Source organism: Typopeltis vanoorti, chromosome 7 (genome assembly GCF_054136105.1).
Source record: "Typopeltis vanoorti isolate ZY-2024b chromosome 7, IOZ_Tvanoo_1.0, whole genome shotgun sequence".
In the NCBI taxonomy this organism is placed as follows: Eukaryota; Metazoa; Arthropoda; class Arachnida; order Uropygi; family Thelyphonidae; genus Typopeltis; species Typopeltis vanoorti.
In genome coordinates this window covers 52,470,835-52,486,887 of record NC_143555.1, presented here as the reverse complement: position 1 = coordinate 52,486,887, position 16,053 = coordinate 52,470,835, and the positions used below count along the sequence as shown (strand labels likewise).

The window sequence follows — 16,053 nt, the reverse complement described above, 5'->3', positions numbered from 1 at the left end:
TGGTGATATGGAAAGGAGAATGGCTCAAGGAAAGATACCAGAAGGTGGTGTATGGAGGAGCAGGGTCCAGGATGAGGCAGGTGACCTCAGGTGTGCCTCAGGGCTCTGTGATTGGGCTACTGTTGTTTAATTTGTACATAAATGATATAGGAAATGGCTTAAAGGGAGATATTCAGTCATTTGCTGATGATGCAAAGTTGGGTAGTGCAATAAAAAATCAAGCTGATGTTGAGAGTTTGCAGGATGATTTAAATAAGCTGGCAAAATGGGCAAAAGGTAATGGATGTCAGCTCAAAGTTATGCATTTTGGGATTAAAAGATTACCAGCTGTGTACTACATTGATGGAATGGTACTCCAAGAGATTGATGAGGCTAGGGACTTAGGGGTGTTGGTGGATAGGGAGATGAAGTTCAGGGGACACATTGCTAAGGTTTCCAAGATTGCACATAGGATTACTTGGTTATTGAGGAACACACTAACATCCAGAGATAATGAAGTTATTATTCCCTTTTATAAAGTGTTGATATTTCCACATTTGGATTACTGTGCTCAGGTCTGGTCACCTGGATTCCTTGAAAATAAAGAGGTTGGGGAGAGGGATCAGAGGAGAGTGACTAAGTTGGTGAGTGATGTAAAAAATCTCAACCTACATTGATAGACTGAGAGCTTGTGGATTACAAACGTTGGTTGATACGCAGAGAAGAGGGGATATGATAGAAACATTTAAATTACTAAAAGGTTTTTATAAAATTGATGCAGAGGAAATGTTTCAGCTGTACAATAGTGATGGAAGAACAAGAGGTCATCCCTGGAAATTAAGGAAAAGTGTGGTTAGCAAAGGGTGTGAGATCGAGGTTTTTTGCCTGGAGGGTGGTGAATGAGTGGAATGCATTGCCTGACTCAGTTGTGAGTTCTTCGTCTGTAAATGAATTCAAGAAGAGATATGATAGATATTGTTTTGATAATTTGGGTCTGCCACGATGAGTCTACTGACTCCATGGAGATACCCATAATAATAATAATAAATAAGACTGAAACTATAGGTAAAGGAAATTCTCAGAAAGAATTTTTCTTTCCAAATTAATTTGACTTAAAAGTAATCTAATCAAGAATAATCAGTTTTATTTTAAAGAAACAAAAACTGCGATACAGATAAATGATTTTAACATGTACATCCCTCATACATTACTGGGAGTATTTAATAGAAAACAACTTTAAATTTGGTCATAGCGACAAGGTCATTTATGACCTTACAAGTAAACAGCATAACACCACAATATAATGCTATGGTACCGGAATGGGAATAAGCCTTTTATCTCCCTCTTGGAGGTCTGTAAAATCTAAGGGAAAAGCATGTTCTTTATTTCCTTCAAGGATGGTTGCAGCTCAGAAATGAATTAGAAGCACGTGTGTACAAGATATTTACATGGTTTATATAAGCTAACCAAGGGAGGTGGTAGAGAAGTAAATCCAGTGTGAAAAATGACTAATTAGCCAAGAGACTAATAACACATTATTAGTCTCTTGGCTGAAAGTATTAGAAGCACAAATTTCAAAACATGGAATGAGTAAAAACAATTCTAATATTAAGCTTTTAAAATTTAACTGTTTGATGGAATGGACAATGTTTTCTTATAGAAGTCTGAACTCGATATAAGTGGACTTTAATTAATATTGGCGCAACTTGTAGGAAAATTGCATCAATTACCACTGATACATTTCTGAAGGCTTGTATTTTGCACTTAATAATCGCATTTGACAGAATTCACGGTGCTTGTGCTTGCATTTAAATAAATACAGTATATCAAGAAGTAATTCTAGGTCAGTTTCACAAAAGGCAACTGCTTTTGTGAAATTTTATGTTAGTTATGTATATTATTTCTGGGAAAACTCCCATGTTACTCCTCTTAATAAACTATTATAATTACGGCTATTTTGCCTGCTTCAGTTTAGGAGTGCCCTTGTTTAAATGTCACTGGCTATTTACTCACGGATTCTTAGGGCATTGTAGATGTAAGTTTACCAAAACATATATGTAGTATAAGGAAGAGAAATTTACAAATACCTTTTTCTGGGTTGCGGCTTTTCTTCTTTATGCGATGTCCGAAAACTATTGAGTGTGTGTGGAGGGGGAGGGAGTAGGCAATTTGGGAGAATTAAATTAGAAATTAGAAAAACCCGGGTTTTTTTCCCGTAATATATATATATATAAACATATATATTATATTACGTAGGGTGGGGGAAAGGTGAAAGGGTTGATTATTTATATAGGGGGGAAGGGGAAAGGGGGTTGACGGGGTGCGGTCTGTTTCGACTATTCTCGGTCGTCATCTGAACACATTGGGAAAGTGGATGCTGTGTCCGGTCGGGTAGGTGCTTCTGTTTTTGAAGTGTTTGTGTGTTATCGCCTATTGGTCGGGGAAGCTTCACAACATAAAATTGAGGTCACAACCCCGACCAAAAGGCGATAACACAAACACTTCAAAAACAGAAGCACCTACCCGACCAGACATAGCATCCACTTTCCCAATGTGTTCAGATGACGACCGAGAATAGTTGAAACGGACCGCACCCCGTCAACCCCCCTTTCCCCTTCCCCCTATATAAATAATCAACCCTTTCACCTTTCCCCCACCCTACGTAATATAATGTATATGTTTATATATATATTATGGGAAAAAAACCCGGGTTTTTCTAATTTAATTCTCCCAAATTGCGTCCCCCCCCCTTCACACACTCAATAGTTTTCGGACATCGCATAAAGAAGAAAAGTCGCAACACCCAGAAAAAGGTATGTGTAAATTTCTCTTCCTTATGCTACATATACGTTTTATGTTAGTGTTGACTGCCATATGTCAGCACCTAATAGGCGTTATTCAGAAGTGGGGAAAATGTACTTTATTGAAATATTTTATCCTCAAACTCATGATTTCTTCCATTATATTTCATGATAGGTGTTATTTTAGATATTAGCAATGAAACATTCACTTCTCTTATTTAAATATAATATTTAAACATATTTGAATTTCAACCCAAATGCTATTGTTGAAAAGAAGGAATGAAATACAAAAAAGTCAATTCGGTCGAAGCATATTTACATGGCAGATATTTATTTGTGGAAAGACATTGAACTTCTGGTAACATGTTATAAAACCACACTGTCCACTTGATAACTCCAAAACAGAAAAATCACCTTTAAGAAACATCCGATGTGGAAAATAGAAAATTACAAAAAACCTGGGTGTGAATGTTTAAAGAAAAACTCATCCATTCTAAACTTATCTACAAAACTACAGAAACTGAGAATAGAAAAATTCTACACCTCATTTAATGAAACTGCTGAAAAGGACTTCAGCATCCTACTTTTATCAAGGTTACCAAGAGCCTTTTATCAGGGCGTTTCACCTGTCTCATAGGACAAAACCCTGTATCTTGGGTTTTTCTTGCTAAAAAATAAACGAACCGCATAGAAAAACACATGAAATGATTTAAGGCCAGTTGCTTCGGCCTTAATTCAAAATAACTCAATCCAATCCTATTTTCCTTTAGCACTGTGTTTTCTAACTGTGGTCGACCACTGGCATCCTTCAGAAGTTCGAATGCGACTTCCAACTGCTGCTCATCTAAATATAACAATAACAACAGATGATGAGCATGCTACACAAAGCTTTGTAATTTTTTTTTTTTTCTGATTCTTTATTCATCATTCCCATTTTATTATTTTTCAAGAGAACATTTTAACTTCAAAAAAAAAAAAATAAAGTGCATCAATCACCTCCACAAAACCCAGAAATGTACCCACATGTATACTCATCAGTATTCTTAGCATAATTCTCCCCTTATTAACTGCAATTACCTGCCTACGAGGACCTTTGTAAGATAAGGGCATATGACACTTCTTGTTGTTCGGGAATAACAGAAACAAGAGTGAATAAGTGAAACACAACTAAAATCTTCAGAAATGATTTCTTTTTAGTTTTCCAGTATTTTTACTCTGAATTCCTATGTTTTATTATACTCTGAGAAATCCTTTAATTCAAAGGAATAATTAATAATAATATTATTATTAACAATAGATATATTATTATTATTATTAGTGGTGGTGGTGGTGGTGGTGGTAGTAGCAGTACAGTACTAATAATGATTAATGCTATTCCCCCTCATCCTCCTCAAATTATGATTGGTGAGATAGAAATGCTATTTTACCAGGGAATAATTATAAAATAATATGGTTTCTTACTGTCTTTTGTGTCCAATATTTCATGTCCGTATTATTTTGCGTTTATGGAACTTTAAGGAAAAGCCCAGTCATCTCCGTATTAGGCCTGCTAACTCACCTTCAGTTGAAGAGGACTGTATGCTCATGGTACATGGGATTCCAACCCAGGCCTTTCTAATTGAAGGGCTTCATTTATACCGACTGAACTATGCAGGCTCTATTTGGAGCTACAAAGAAACAACGTGTCGAAATTATGTATTACAATAACTCTCTAACATAGCATAATTCGCAGAAGTCATCGGTACAAGAAGCTGTAAAGAAGTTTCAAAATGATATTAGTAATTCCACTCTGGCTGGATGAAATTTAAATGAAATTTTACAGTTAAAATATATAATAAAGTTTTAATTTCAGTCTAACTAGTGTTGTTATGAGAAAATTTATTAGAATGAAATTTGTTCCGTACAGAAAAATCGCTAACTGCACAATGAAGCAGTATGTACACTTACATAAAATGTTATAAAATGTAAGAATATAATTATTACGTTTCAATGACCACTTCCATAGTTTCTGAATCCAGAGTAACATTAGATATTGTTACTGAACACTTTTAAACGGTAGTTCGCAAGAAAAACGACTTTTCAATGAATTCTTTCATAATTCATCAAAAAATTTTCAACGAATTGTCGTTCTGTGATTTTTATTCGATGAATTGTCTTTTTGACAAATTGCCATTCGTTAAATTGTCATTCGATGAAGTGTTTATTCGGCGAATTGCTTTTTCGATGAATTGTCGTTCAATGAATTGCATCTGATAAATTGTCGTTCAATGAATTGCATCTGATAAATTGTCTTTCAATGAATTGTTTTTTAGTGAATTTTCATGGAACCCACCAGAAATCACTGATCAAGTGCACGATATGGTATTGGATGACTGGTGAGTCAAAGTGTGTGAAATTGCTGAAATTATAGGCATTTCAAAAGAACGTGTAGGATATATTTTTCATGAAGAATTGCAAATGAAAACGCTTTGCACAAGAAGGGTGCTGCCCTTGCTCACAGCAGATCAAAAATGCACTCGCATGAAAATCTATGAACAGTGCTTGAAGCATTTTAACAAGAATAAAACTGATTTTGTGCATTGATTTATTACTATGGATGAGACTTGGATTCACCATTACACACCAGAATCCAAACAGCAGTCAAAACAGTGGACAGAAGCCGGTTGTTCAGCGCCACAGAAGACAAAGTCAGTTCCATCAGCAGGAAAGGGTGTGGCATGTTGTAGAATGCTTTTTTTTTGGCCAAGTTTATTCATGCTTTAATATTTGATTGGTTTCTTCCATCTTCTGTGATAAAACTTCCATGATATTTAAAACAGGATATCTGTTGTATTAGGTTATTATTTATTTCCAGGTTTATTTTCAAACTGGGTTTGCTTTACTTGCAATTAATAGTTTTGTTTTCTTATAATTCATTTTTAGGCTGTACTGTGTGAAAATTTCTTCCATCTTTGTCAGGGTGGATATCAGTTTGTCTTTGTTATCAGCTATAACTGCTATATCATGTGCAAACTGTAGCCAGTAAATATCAATTCCATTTATCTTAATTCCTGTTTCTATTAGTTCTTTCACTTTATTTATTACATCTTTAATGGAGAGATTAAACAGTATGCCCCCCTGTCTTACACCTCTATGTATTCTTGCTATTGCGGTTTTTGTATTATTGCTGGCTGTTTCTATTAGGGCTTCTTGGTGCTTGTAAAGATTAAATATGAGCCTTCTATCTCTCCAATCTGCCTTTATTGTTTTTAGGAGGTGAAACACTTTGTTCCAATCAATACTATCGAAGGCTTTCTCGAAGTCAAGAAAGACTATCAGAGTATTTTGATTCTTCTCAAATCTTCTTTTGATAACTGTTCTTAGAGCTAGGATTGCTTCTCTTGTTCCCTGCTGTTTCCTAAATCCAAACTGGTCATTGCCAATATACTCTTCAGCCTTCTTTGTTAGTCTTTTTTGTATAACTTTTAGTAGTATTTTTGAAGCATGTGATATTAAAGTTATTGTTTAATAATTTTCACACTTGTTTGCATATGATAAAGCATTGTGTAAAATCTTTCGGAATGATCCCTGTTTCATATATATCCTTTATGATCTTGAAAAGGTATGACTTTGTTATGTTTCCTGAATATTTCATTAATTCTGAGAGGATGCTATCAACGTCTGGTGCCTTGTTGGCTGACAATTCATTTAGTTCCCATTCAAATTCATCTTTTAATATAGTTGGACCAATTTCTTCCACATGAAGTCTCGTTTCATCTTCTATAGCCTTGGAGTCTAGATCTTTTTCATATCTACAAAATCTAAATATGCATCCTTGTTATTTTACCATGATTTGTCTTAAAGTGAAAATCTGATCCTGATAACCCTATCTGACCTAAACCCTGCTTGTTCTTCAAGTTTCCCTTCCATTTTCTTAGCCTCTTCTTGAGGATGCCTGCATAAATTGTATCTGGGATACTTAGCAGGGAAATTTCTCTGCAAAAAAAAAAGGAATAAAACTGAATGGGGTTCAGTTTTATTCCTTTTTTTTAATAGATGGTGTGAGTGCCTTATTGCAATTATCCAGAATTTGATTCACTAAACAGACCATCTGAATTATGTAGTCCACTGTAAAATTAAACAATAGGCAGCAGAGCCTACTGTGAAACTTGTATACCTTTCTGTATATAAGCATTTCTGGTCACATATCATCTATCATTTTCTCAGGAAATGATACGTACTTCTGATTAAATTCATCTGGAATGTTTTCTACCATCATGAGTGACAGTAAGTTAATTAATAAAAAAATAATAATAAATTAATAAAAATTAATAATTACTAAAATACAGTAAGATAGTTAAGTGTATAGTGCACCTCTGTAAACTGCTTGACTTGGTTCTTTACAAGTTTTCACATATTTTTCTGTTCGATGTGTCTTGAACTATTGTGAAGCCATCACTATGAATAGTCCATGTCCTGGAAATCCAGCAGGACATAATAATAATACTTTCTGTTATTATTAGCCTTGATGTTTATTTTCCAAGTTTTCCCAAAACATTTCTCCATGTCTTATAAATACATTATAATAGACAAATTATAGTCTGGTTTTAATCCTATATCCAAGCATTTGCAAACAAAGTTTGCTTGTGAAGTATTATTTTATTTATATATATATATATATATATATATATAAAAGCTAAAATACTCTGGGATTTCAAAATCCAGACTGACAAAAGCTTGGAATGTAATACACCCAATATAACAGTGGTTGAAAAAAGTGAAAACAAAGGTGTTATCGAAACATCAGTATCAGGAGATAGTCAGATTGATGACAAAGAAAATGAAAAAATTACAAAGTAACACAATTTGCAAGTCGAAGTTGAACGAATCTGGCAAAAGAAAAAAAGTTGTTCCCATAATAATAATAATAATAATAATAATAATAATAATAATAATAATAAGTGCTTTAGGTGCCATCCCTAAAACATTGAAAAAACATCTAGAAGCACTCGATGGATTAAAAATTGGGCAGCTGCAAAAGGCCGCTTTGTTTGGAACAGCATTCATTTTCAGAAAGTACTTGCACAACTCACAGGCCCTTGGGTAGAACTCGAATAAGGGGAATATAACCAGCCTTTTACTTAAGACTGAAAAAGTAAATCAAGCTTTGATGAATATTATATATATATATATATACCCAGTATGTGTATTTATAATTATACTTACTGGCTGAAAGTCTCTATAACCAATATGCCTTAGTATCCCATAATGCAAAGTACACTTCCATTTAGATGTATACATTGGTATGCATTATGGGAAAGGTCCCCATCCAGTCCAGTTTCAACCATTATTGATATTCTCCTCAGTGGAGGCCAGACCCAGGAATATACTGAGGATAAGATTTCTGTATTGATTTGACCTTAGCATCTTACTGGGTCCAGATCGCATTAAGGAGACCTCAATATAGAATACAACTGGTCTGAGTAGTGACCATTCCCACAATGCATAGCATTGAAAAAATCCAAACGTGTACTCTGCATGATGGGAAATTAATGCAAGTGATGTGACGTCAACAATCTCTATATACAAAGTAGCCTAGTTGTGAAGATATTTCATGTGCAAACTTTGCTTATGCTTAGTAGAATTAAAACAAGAATATACATTTCTGCATGCACCACACTCCATACTTTGCTTTTCCTGGGGTTCCACAGCCGGAGATCAACAAGGATACTAATGATGATGATGAACCTTCAATAGATGGAAGAAGGACATCTGGAGTGATGAATCCCTTTGCCTGTTACACCATGCTGATGGTTGGGTTCGCATTTGGCATAAACAGCATGAAGCCCTATCCTCTGGTTGCACAGCTGGGATTCAACAGACCAGTGGAGGTGGTGCTATGGTCTGGGAAGCTTTTTCCTGGCATGCCCTAGGTCTGCTGGTTATCATCCCACAAACACTGAATGGCGAATGCTACAGAGAAATAGCCAACTATCTCCATCCATATCTGCAGGAAGTCTACCCCGACCACAGTGCCATCTTTCAACAGGACAACAAACCTTGTCATTAGGCTCATACAATTACTGAGTGGTTGGAGAAATCAGATATTGTAACTGAACTGGCAAACACATTTTGTGCTTGGGAAAATTCCAACACTATCCTCATTATGAAGTTGTACACATGAGTTTCCCATAATTAACTTTACTCTTCATTCTGAGATATATTTTGAAGGTGAAAGAGTTCATCATATACACCAATATGAATAACAAATTTAAACAGGCTGAAAGAAAATCATGCAAAAGTGGGACTTAATTATTATTTCTAGTAATATTATTTTCTTAACTCCATGGAGGGTCAAAAAATAATAAAATAAAATAATAAGAAGAAAATGTGGGAGATCAACACTAGTCAATACAAAGTCTATTATACAACTCCTTAAACTGATCCACTGTTTGCACTTTCCCCACCCTCTCAGGCAATGCATTCCATGCTCTCTATGCACCACTCTCAATGAAACAAAAATTTACTTCTTCTTACCCTTTTATTTGCCACTTTCTTTTGTAACTTCCAGGAATAGACCCCTTGTTCCTGCCCTTCATTTTAACATAAAATGTCTCAATCGTATCCTCTACTTTGTCTTTTATCCACCAAACTCTGCAGACTGCATGCTCTCGGTGTATCCTCATAATCAACATTGTACAGTCCTGATATCATTTTTTTTATCTAATCTCTGCGCCCAGTGCCAGCGCTAGGGTCTTTGCCGCCCGCATGCAATTTCTATCTAAGCGCCCCCTGTAACGATCCAGGCATGTGTGGTTCTTTTAAGATAATAAAAATTTAAATTATTCGACATTTCACGTTACATTTAGAGAACAACCACATGTTGGTTCGCTAAATGTAACGAACCAGGGGTGTTGACTAGGCAGGATAATCGTTAAAAACCTGAATATTCAAAAAATTCTCAAAAGTTAAAGCAAATTTTGATAAAGCCATTTCACTTTAATCGCTGAATATAATGATACAGGGATTATAGCCTTCTCACCGACCTGAATCGCTAACAAAATTAAAACGAATTTTAATTAAAGTTAAAATTTATTTGAACTAAAGTTTAAAAAATTCTTGCATTTTACAAGTTACTAAATTCTTAGTAAGTTGTAAAAATTTTTTAATAATTTTTATGAGTGGAACTATCTTTTAGGAAAATAAAAGAAACTCAAGATAGATGAGAAAACAAGAAAAGAATTCAGAAATAATTAGAAGATTTAATATAAGTATTAAAAATATAAAATCTTTACAGAATAACAGAAAATAAATTAAATTACATAAATATACTTGATATTTTTTTAATTAAAATTTTAGGGTTTTTGATTTCATATTCACAAAATTAGAAATAATGGTCTTAACGTCTAATTCTGCACATATATCATTTTCAATAGTTATTAATGCCAAACTAACAAGCTTTTTTTGTGACATACTTGTTCTTATGTAGGTTTTAATCAATTTCAACTTTGAAAAGGAACGTTCACTGCTCGCTACACTAACAGGTAAGGTTAATAGTATTCTTAAAGCAATTGAAAAGTTAGGGAAAGATAAATTATTGGACACAATAAAATTAAGAATATCAAAAGGGTTTTGAATATTTAAATTATCCTTCTGAAACATATCCCGGAAAGCACATAACTCGTAATATCGTTCTATTGTATTTACGTCTTTATTGTCACCGTCCTTCAAAAGCATCTCTGAATCATCACAATTTTTTCTTCTAAAAAAATTCTTTTCTAAATCTTCGTTATGAATTTGTAGTAATCTATACAAGAAATTGATATTATCATAATATGTTTTTAGTTGTTCAAAACGTTCTATTAACGAACACATTGCAACGTCTAAAAGTGTATAAAACATATTCACTCTAAATTTATCTTCTGGCGATTGTGGCGTTTCGTTATGATGCTCGTAGCCAAATTATCTTGTCTTCTTTCATCGTCGAACTTCCGTACCAGTTTTAAATTCTTGTTCTCCATCCACCTCTTCACTCAGTTCTTTTGCCATTTTTAGAACTTCTTTAAAATTTGTATCTGATCGATACTCTTGTAAGAATATTTTTAACTTTTCAATAGATTCTAAAGCAAGTTCAATGTTCATATTTTTGTCTTGAAGCATTTTACTCACAGGGTTTATTCTGTTAAGTAAATCATGCCAAGTTATAAGAGATCAAATAAATTTGTAGTCCTTTATTTTAGCACATAATGTTTGTTCTTCATGCTGAGTTTCTTTATTAAAATTTTCATTATTTAAAATTTAAAATTCAAAAAGTGCATCGTAAATTTCTCCTAACTGATATCATAGAGGGCGAATTGCATTAATTTTACTTTCCCATCACATTTCTGATGGCTATTTCAATGTTAAATTTTTTACAAACTTTAAAAGGATTGCCCAACGTTTGTAAGAGAATGAAAAGAAATTATATATTTCTTGAATAATTACAAAGAAACTAATTGTATCTGCATTCACTTTGGCTGCATGTCTGCGCCCTCTCCAAATTTACTTCATCACCTTCAAATCCTGGCAACCAGATCTGAGCACAGAAATCCAGATGTGGGATCAAAGTTTTATATCTCACTGCCAATATCCTCCTCTTAAACACTGTGGAAATTCTCTGAGATGTCCTCACAACCTATGTTTTTCATTTTCCCACCTCAGCTTATTCAAATCCTCCTGAAGAGTCAAAACATCAGCACTATTACTAATAACCCTCCCAAGAATCACATCATCTGCAAATCACCGAACATCACCCTCAGGGGAGAACAGAGGTCATCCCTGGAAACTGTATAAAGAGGGTGTGAGTAGGGGAGTGAGAGGCAGGTTTTTTCGTGCAGAGTTGTGAATGATTGGAATGCCTTGCCTAAGTGTGTGGTGTCTGCAGGGAGTTTGAGTGTGTTTAAGATACGGTATGATGAGATGTGTGTGTGTGATAAAAGGACCTCCCAGATGAGTCTTTGACTCCATGAGGTCTTGGGGTAATAATAATAATCCTGTGACAATATCATTTTGCAGGGATCAGCACCAGTAATTATACTGGTGCTGATCCCTGCAAAACTTGTAAACCTTCTTACTTTCTCTAATAATTCTCTGATATCAGAAAGCTGGTTACTAACTAATTGACTAAACTAATATCCAAATCCATATGTTGGAAATAACAAAAATAAAAATACAATAATAATAACAATAATAATAATAATAATAATAATATATATATATATATATATATATATAAATTGATAAAAATAGTAAAAAAAAATCCTTAGCCCATCCACAGTACAGAATATACTATAGGTTCACAAAATAACCTTTTGTGAGTGGGAGCAACATAAAAAAAATATAAATAAAATAATAATAATAACAGAATATGTAACATATACCGAATACTTACGATGATAATATGGAGGCCTAAAAGTATTTTCTGTTACAGACCATCTAGGAGGAAATATTACAAAGTCAGCTATTGCAACACCAGTTTTTGTAGATGGACATGTGAGCACAGTGAAAATTGAAGGATCCTAGACAAAAAAAAAAAAAAAAAAAAATATTACTGCTGTCATCATTGTCATCAGTGCCAAACATACAGGAACTCAAACTTGCTCATTCACTTGAAAAATCATGCAGTGATCACACTAATGTGAAACTTATAATCAGCGTATTATTATATGGGCATATGCACATATTACGAGGTCTCATCACTGGAGGCCTATGCTAACTACTATTCATATAACTATTATATTTCTTCAACTCATTCTGATAAAGCAATTACAACCACATTTGACAAACGATTCCATTCATTTAAAACTCTCAAACCAAATAATCTAGTCCTCGTGTCATTCACTATTTCCAATTTTTCATGAGTGTTAATGTATTGAAACATTTTTTCAGCATCAATCAAGGAGTTTTATAGAATTATAAAGCCCTCTTAGCAACTCATATGTTTCTATCATATCTTCTGTTTCTTTTTTACCCATATTTTTGAAATTAATACTAGCAAAAAACTACATAAAAAGTAGTAAAAAAATTTAACAAATCAATGATTCATTTCATATATCACTATTATGGTGTATGAACCATTGATGTTGTGTACAAACCATAAATAACACAACATCATTTTCAATTCATTCAACACGCAATGGACGTTGAATGTAGGAAAAAAGATATCATGAACGTGTGTCATTGTTACAGGATATAGCATATTTTGGCTCATAGCCTAATTCATCAATACATAGATCTTCAATATATTGCCACCTAAAGCCAGTCTGGTTGAGTGAGTGGTTTGAGCACACAATCTCCAACCAACAGGCTGTGGATTCAAATCCCACTGTAGGCACTGATGTTTGTGATTGTCTTTAGGTGGGAGATGAATTTCATTGCCCAATATGAGACCACATCCTGCTTATTGGAGGCCTGAAGTAGCTTTGAAAAGTTCCATGTTTGGTCTCTAGAGAAGGATTTTTGGACTATGTAAAAAATAAATTAATAATGCAAACAAAAAAAATATAAAACTGATAAAAATGGAAAAAAAATCTTAGCCCACCCATGGTAGAAAAATGTACTTTAGGTCTGCAAATAACTTTACATAGGTTGGAGCAACATAAAAAAAAAATAAATAAAAATCAGCCTTGTTTTTTATTACAATGGGTTGGACATTGTACCATCACACTAGCCTCCTGAAATTTGCATACATATGTATTAAATTTTATGTGTGGTGGTATTTTTATTATTATTAAGAGAGACCTCCAAATAGTCAGGGACTCATTGACGGAGGCTATATACTACACACACACACCAGCTATCATACTTGTTCTCAAATTCATTCACACTGCTTGCACACACAACATCCGATGGCAATCCATTCCATCATGCACCTCTCTACGAGAGAAAAATCTAGATCTCACCTCTTTCCCAGCAGCATTCATGGATGCTCTCTTCTCCTTTCTCCACCCTCAATAAAGAGAAACATTCCATCAACTGAAATCCTGTATGACTCTTTCAGAAGTTTGTAAGTATCAATTCCCTATTCAATCATATTACCCCCCTCTTTCTCCTATTTGCTAGTGTCTATGGTCCACAAATTCTCAATCTGTCTTAATAATTAGTATTCCACAATCCTGATATCATTTTAACATTCTCCTTTGCACACTCTCTCTCCACTGTATCAGAATCATAACGGAAACCAGGAGACCAGACCAGCACACAATAGTCCAGGTGAGGTCTTATCTTTACATGTCAAAGTTCATTTCAGCACTACAATTATCTTTTAAGTTATTATTATTATTATTACATAGCACCTCCAGGGAGTCCAAGGACTCATCTCTTCTCCACAACTCTCTTTCACCACCACTCAACTACATTCATCATCTACACCAATGCATCTACCGCCGACTACTAGTACTGTTCACAAACATCCATACCCATGGCGGGATATGAACCCGCAGGCTTCTAGCAGGAGAGCGGATATGCTAACCACTCGGCCAACCAGGCCAAGTTATATTTACAATCTTTGCTACATGGCTCCCTTAACTTCAACTTCCTATCTACTAACACTCCAAGATCCCTAGCCTGGTCAATTTCTTCTAGCATAATCCCACAAATATGATATGACACTGGATATCTAATCGAGCCTAAGTGCATGACTTTACATTTGCTGACACTCAACTGAATGATTTGAACTCTACCTACCTTTGGATCATCAGCAAACAGCTGTATGTTGCATGTCAAATCCTTCACAATGTCATTAACCTACAGATTGAATAACAGTGGGCCAATCCTTGGGGTACACCACTGATTATCTTTGCAGATTCACATCCCCAATATACCACTTTTTGACAGATATCAAAAAGTGGTATACGGGGGGATGCGAGTCTTCTTATCCACACTAATATTTTATAATTAAAACCCATATTCTCAAATTTATGCAACAGTCTTACATGCTGTATTCTGTCAAAAGCCTTAGCAAAACCCCAAAGTATCATGATGTATCCATTCCCTTGTCTAGCTCAATGATATCATTATTATGGAATATGAGCAAGTTGCTAAAACATGACTTTCCCTCAGTAAACTCATGCTATTCATTACTATTGATTCTCCGTCACCCCCTCCCTTTCTGAATGCAAGCCCCAACCAATTTTTCCAAAGAGATACTGATTGGTCGATAGTTGGACACACTGGTCTTTACACCCCTTCTTCATAGGGATTACCATACATTCTTTCCACTCCTGCAGAATCTTCCTTGTTCTGAGACTCATATTAAACCACCTGGTTTAATATGAGTCTCATATTAAACCAGGTTATTCCCTCATATTAAACCACCTGATTTAATATGAGGGAATAGCCAGGTCAGCTGAACACTCTTTTAGCATCCATGCTAATATCTCATTAGTCCATATTGCTGAATTCTTTTCAGTTTGTGTAACAGCTCTAATTCCTCCTCCTACACTTTAGTTTCTTCATCGAATGAAGAGGTAGCAGTGAGCTCAATGTTGCATATGACAGGTTGATAGCTTTTAGCAAAATGGGTGCTCATTAGTTGAACCACCTCTTCTGCATTTGTCACCATCACGTCATCACGATATCCGCAAATGATGAGCTCGCTCATCTCCACTAGCCTGAGCAGAAATCTTCTGGAGGAGAGGGGGAGAATAGGGGAATAATGGGGTTAGGGGGTGCAGTGGGGTGGGGGAGCAATGCAGGAAAAAGCTCTTTCAACCTCTTGACGACCTTTTCACTCCACCACCTAATGCTTTTTTTTCCCATCCCAACAATTTCGGACATGTGAGTGAGAGAACTAGTCACATGGTCTAACATCAAAAACACTTTTTGAGGATAAAATACTTAACATAAGTACAAATATAGAATATCCTTCAAGCCACAGAGATAAGATTTGCCCTATGATGTCTCAAAGTAAGATAATCTCACATCAACATCATATCCAACAGCATGTAGAAACATTTTCCTTTCATTTTGGAAGGAAAGGTCAGGGTTAAGGGTCAGGTAAACAGTACTATAAGGAAAACAAATGAGTCAAGTGTCTTTGCAGTTATGGCAATTCATTCATCCAGTGCAGGTATCGTATTGTGTTCTGGTGTTTTGTATCCAGGAAAGTAAAGTAAAATAATGGGTGAGTCACAAAAGTCATTGAAATTTTCTTTCTTCAGGAAAATAGCACGAGACAAAAACTCTTCACATAGCTCTAAAAGGATGGAAACCGATTATTATTTTAGAAGACATGTACATTGTGATGTATTTATCC

General features: G+C 34.8%; 1 protein-coding gene across 3 annotated transcripts in view; it reads right to left on the bottom strand.

Moving 5' to 3' along the window:
- hgo (homogentisate 1,2-dioxygenase) overlaps positions 1-16,053 on the bottom strand; it is a 455,401-nt gene that overhangs the window by 106,259 nt on the left and 333,089 nt on the right. For all 3 annotated transcript variants that reach the window (XM_090395872.1, XM_090395871.1, XM_090395870.1), the window contains exon 12: positions 12,190-12,316. In XM_090395872.1, the coding sequence (XP_090251998.1) occupies positions 12,190-12,316 (127 nt within the window). The remainder of the gene's footprint in view (positions 1-12,189; positions 12,317-16,053) is intronic.